Raw genomic sequence first — 3,698 nt, forward strand, 5'->3', positions numbered from 1 at the left:
GTACTGGGGGGGGGGGGGCCGTCCTTGGTCATGAATATGCAGTAATGTCACTGAATATGCAAGAAGGATCAACATGGCGAGGCCAATTGCTTGTCCGGAAGTAGCTGATATCTGTCGAGCGGCCTCCTGGGACGGGTGGGCATCTCCTAGCCTCTAATGGGGCGCTGTACGGAGCTCTCGTTCTGGATCCTCGACCTGAGCCGCTCGAAGAGGTCTCAGCTCAGAGGCCTTCTCCGGAAGGACGCTGGCCACTGTCCGGGAGAGATCACGGGACCGCGACAATCCAGGAAAAGCAGATTAGCCATTGGGTGGGACACAAAAATCCTGGGGGACTCAGGGTCAATGCATCTGAACATTAGGAAATCCTACCCCTTCTAGAATATTTCAAAAATGGGGCGGGGGGTGGTGGTGCGGGGATCCCAAGGGATTCTCCAATAAGAGCAGGGGGTAGGACTTCCACTGTCCTTCCAAAGCAGAGATGACACCAACTGCACAGCCACATTCAGAGTGATCCTTGTTTGATGTCAATATCACGTCACCACCCCAAGGTGGGGAGGCATAACCACGAGGAAGGGAAACCATCGCTCAGAGAAAAAAAAAACACACTCCCTTCCCCCACCGCAGCTGCTTGCTCTGTTTGCCTGAAAGCCCCAGACACTCCAGCCCCAAGGCTTTTCTCTCTGCCGCTGAGGGAAAAATCCTCCCAGTGGCTCATGGCCTGCCTGCCTCAGCCACTTTGATCTGCTCCTCAGACCTCCCTTCAAGCCCCAGCCTAGACTCCTGCTCTCCAGGCTTGTTTCAAGCCTGCTCTCCAGGCTTGTTCCAGGTCTTCCAGGCAGTCTTCTAGGCAATCCCTCTCCACTGAGTCCCCAATTCACCATTGACTCCAAGGGGTGTCACTCTCCCACACCAGTTCTTTTACAGTCACTTGTTCTCACATGTTTGTATTCCAGTTTTTCCTTCTATTCACCCAGTCCCCCCCACCCCACCCCCAGGCTCTCAAGTTCGATCTCACTCCACCTGACCTTCCCTCTCACAGCTGAGGTTCTGGGTGGTGATGATGGCAATGCTGCCCAACACGACCCCTGCCCCCATGATGTCAGAAGGTGCCACGGTCTCATAGAGCACATAATACTGCAGCATCAGAGCCACCACCACCTCAGAGTGCAGGATGGCACACACCAGGGCAGGGTGGGCCTTGGTGACCGCATAACTGACAGACACAAAGGAGACCAGGGCGAGGATCCCCACTGCCCCCACACAGCTCCAACTCAGAGGATCATTAGGCAACACGGGGGTCTGCAGCAGAAAGAGGCCTGGCACGGAGCCCACCAGCCCCACCAAGCCAAACAGGAAGGCCACTGTCAGTAGGCAGGAGGGGAAGTCCAGGGAGCGGTACACCAGGAGGCCCAGCGACAGTGCCAGGCCACCCAGGAAAGTGAGCACATAGCCCAGGGCAGTGTAGAGGCCTGTGGTCCCCTCCTGCAGTGTCCCTAGTCCAGGTCCCACGATGATGATGAGTCCCAGGGTGCTGCCCAACAAGCCACACCAGTCATAGCCACTGAGACGCTGGCTCTCGAGGCAGAGGGCAAGGAGAGCAGAGCAGACAGTGGAAGAACCTTTGCGGACGGTGGCAGCATTGCCAGCGGGCACCACCTGAACCGCACTGTAGGCGCATCCGATGCTGAGGACGTTGAACAGGGCATGGAGGCAGGCCCGGCCCCGGACATCGGGAGGTCCTAAGAGGGGGTCACCACGCAGTTTCAGCAGCAGGGCAATAGGGAGGTGGAAGAGGCATCGACAGATGAGCAGCTCCAACGAGGGTAAGTGGGAAGCCTGGTAAGCCATACGGGAGAAGGGGCCCACGAAGCCAGCGGGCAGGCCCCCACCCAGCAGGGCCACGAGCAGGCCCTTGGTGACATCAGAGGGCCGGCAGCGCTGGTGCGAGGGGAGGCTGGACGGAGTGGAGGGCGGTGATGGCTGGGTGAAGTCGGGCAGGTTGAAGTAGGGGTGACAGCCAGCCTGTTAGGGAGAAAGGAGCGCGGGCATTAGGGCAGCCATAGTCCAGGGGACCAGGGGTAGGGCGAATGTCAGGCTGGGTTCTGGGACCCTGTAGGGCAGTAGAAGGGCAGGCTGTCTTGCCGAGGAACTCTTGGGAGCTAGAAAGGGCCTGAAAAATGGATGAGGTGGTACAGTGTGGGTCTGGAGCCTCTAAAGCAGGAAGCAGGGAGTGAGCAGTCCTGGAGCATCGTGTTTCTCTGGGTAAGTTGTTCCCGGGAGGAGAAAAAGAGGACCCAGGGATGCTCTGTTGGTTTGAGGAAGGGGAGGCGGCCTCAGATGCTGTGTATCTGTGTGATGTCACAGGTTCCAGGGACATCTGGGAACACCATTATGAATTTTGCTTGTGGGTGTCTAGGAAAGCTGGGAAGTTTTAGAGAAGGAGGGGGAAGGGAGCAGCCAGGAGCTACAGGGAAGGGGGCTGTGCGCCCCGGCGCCCCACACTCACCATCTTTCCCTTGGACTTCCTCCTCTCCTCCTGGCTCAGGGGCCCTGGGCCCTTCAGAGCTCCAGCCATTGTGAGCTGGTTGGAGGGGTGGCGGAGTTCTTCCCTGGAACCTCCCTGAGGTGGGGGTGGGCCGATTTTCTCAATGTTTCCAACTCTGCTTGCTTTACATTTTTGTGACTCCAAAGTCTGTCTGATTCTTTTTTTCCTCTTTTCAACTACCTCTGTGATGAGATATCTTCGGTTTTTAGTTAATTTATTTATGTCTTGCCCGATTTCCGAAAGGTTTTATGGAAAGGACCTCTGAGGGCCAGCTCCTCTTTCTCCTGAGTTTTGAATTTTTGAACACCTGGGAGGAGTCTCTGGGACTGTCCCTCTGGAGTTTCAGGAATGTGTTTCTCCTCTGTGTGCTTCCACCTGGTGGTGTTGGTGCTGTCCCAGGAGGTCCACACCAAGTCCTCTGCATTTACGCAGAGTATATACATGTGGATGTTTCTGCCGGTGGGAACAAAATAGCAAGCTGCGTGTTCATCTGCGCTGGTAGCCATTTACGTGTACCTGTTCTGTAGGGCTGGGGCGTTCCCAGCTCGCGGCCTGGGGGGTCGGGGGGGGGGCCCCTGTGCATTTCTGGAGAGGGAGCGTGTGTGTGTGTGTGTGTCTGTGTGTGTGTGTGTGTGTGTGTGTGTGTGTTTCTCCAGGGCTGCCCCTTTGAGTGTGTTGAGCCTGGGTCTGCGGGTCCCATTGGGCCTGATTGTGAGCCTGCCACGTTGTGTGTCTGCGGAGAGGGTGTGCGTGCTCTGGGCGGTGTGCACCACTGAGTGAAGAGCGTGCAGGGGGCGGGGGGGGAACCCCTTCCCAGGGAGTGGGTGGTCGTGCGGCCCCGCGCCGCTGCTGCTGCAGCCAGGCCCGCGCCTAGCTCGGTGCCCACCCGTCCGGCCGCCCTGCGTGGCGCCGTTCCCTTCCCGGGATCGGTCCGGGCGCAGGCCGTCGGGCGCGCTCGCCCCGAGCCCGAGCCCGAGCCCGGAGCCTGGTGTCTGTGCCTGCTGCGCTGCGCCAGCCTCCTCTCGGCGGCGGCGGCGGCGGCGGCGCTGGGGGGGTACTGTTTCCGGGGGTGGGGGTGGGGGTAGGACCGGGGCGGGGGGAGCCGATGATGTCAGCGGCGGCGGCGGCGGCGGCGGCGGCGGGGCCGGGCCGG

The 3,698-nt window shown here is 59.5% G+C and overlaps 1 protein-coding gene across 1 annotated transcript; it reads right to left on the reverse strand.

Moving 5' to 3' along the window:
- Window positions 1–1,011: 1,011 nt before the first annotated feature.
- SLC35G6 (solute carrier family 35 member G6) lies at window positions 1,012–2,624 on the reverse strand. The gene is made up of 2 exons (XM_060134673.1): window positions 2,507–2,624; window positions 1,012–2,022 (listed from the first exon to the last, which is right to left on the reverse strand). Exons 1-2 carry the CDS (start codon window positions 2,573–2,575, stop codon window positions 1,012–1,014), a joined length of 1,080 nt encoding a protein of 359 aa, XP_059990656.1. The 5' UTR covers window positions 2,576–2,624.
- Window positions 2,625–3,698: the final 1,074 nt, after the last annotated feature.

Source organism: Lagenorhynchus albirostris, chromosome 20, assembly GCF_949774975.1.
Source record: "Lagenorhynchus albirostris chromosome 20, mLagAlb1.1, whole genome shotgun sequence".
Lineage (NCBI taxonomy): Eukaryota > Metazoa > Chordata > Mammalia > Artiodactyla > Delphinidae > Lagenorhynchus > Lagenorhynchus albirostris.

Bases quoted from the DNA above. Each gene is read 5' to 3' on its own strand.
- SLC35G6 (XM_060134673.1), bottom strand. From the start codon at position 2,575: ATGGCTGGAGCTCTGAAGGGCCCAGGGCCCCTGAGCCAGGAGGAGAGG. The intron at 2,023-2,506 runs GTGAGTGTGGGG...TCTCCCTAACAG, and splicing joins GGAAGTCCAAGGGAAAGATG to GCTGGCTGTCACCCCTACTT.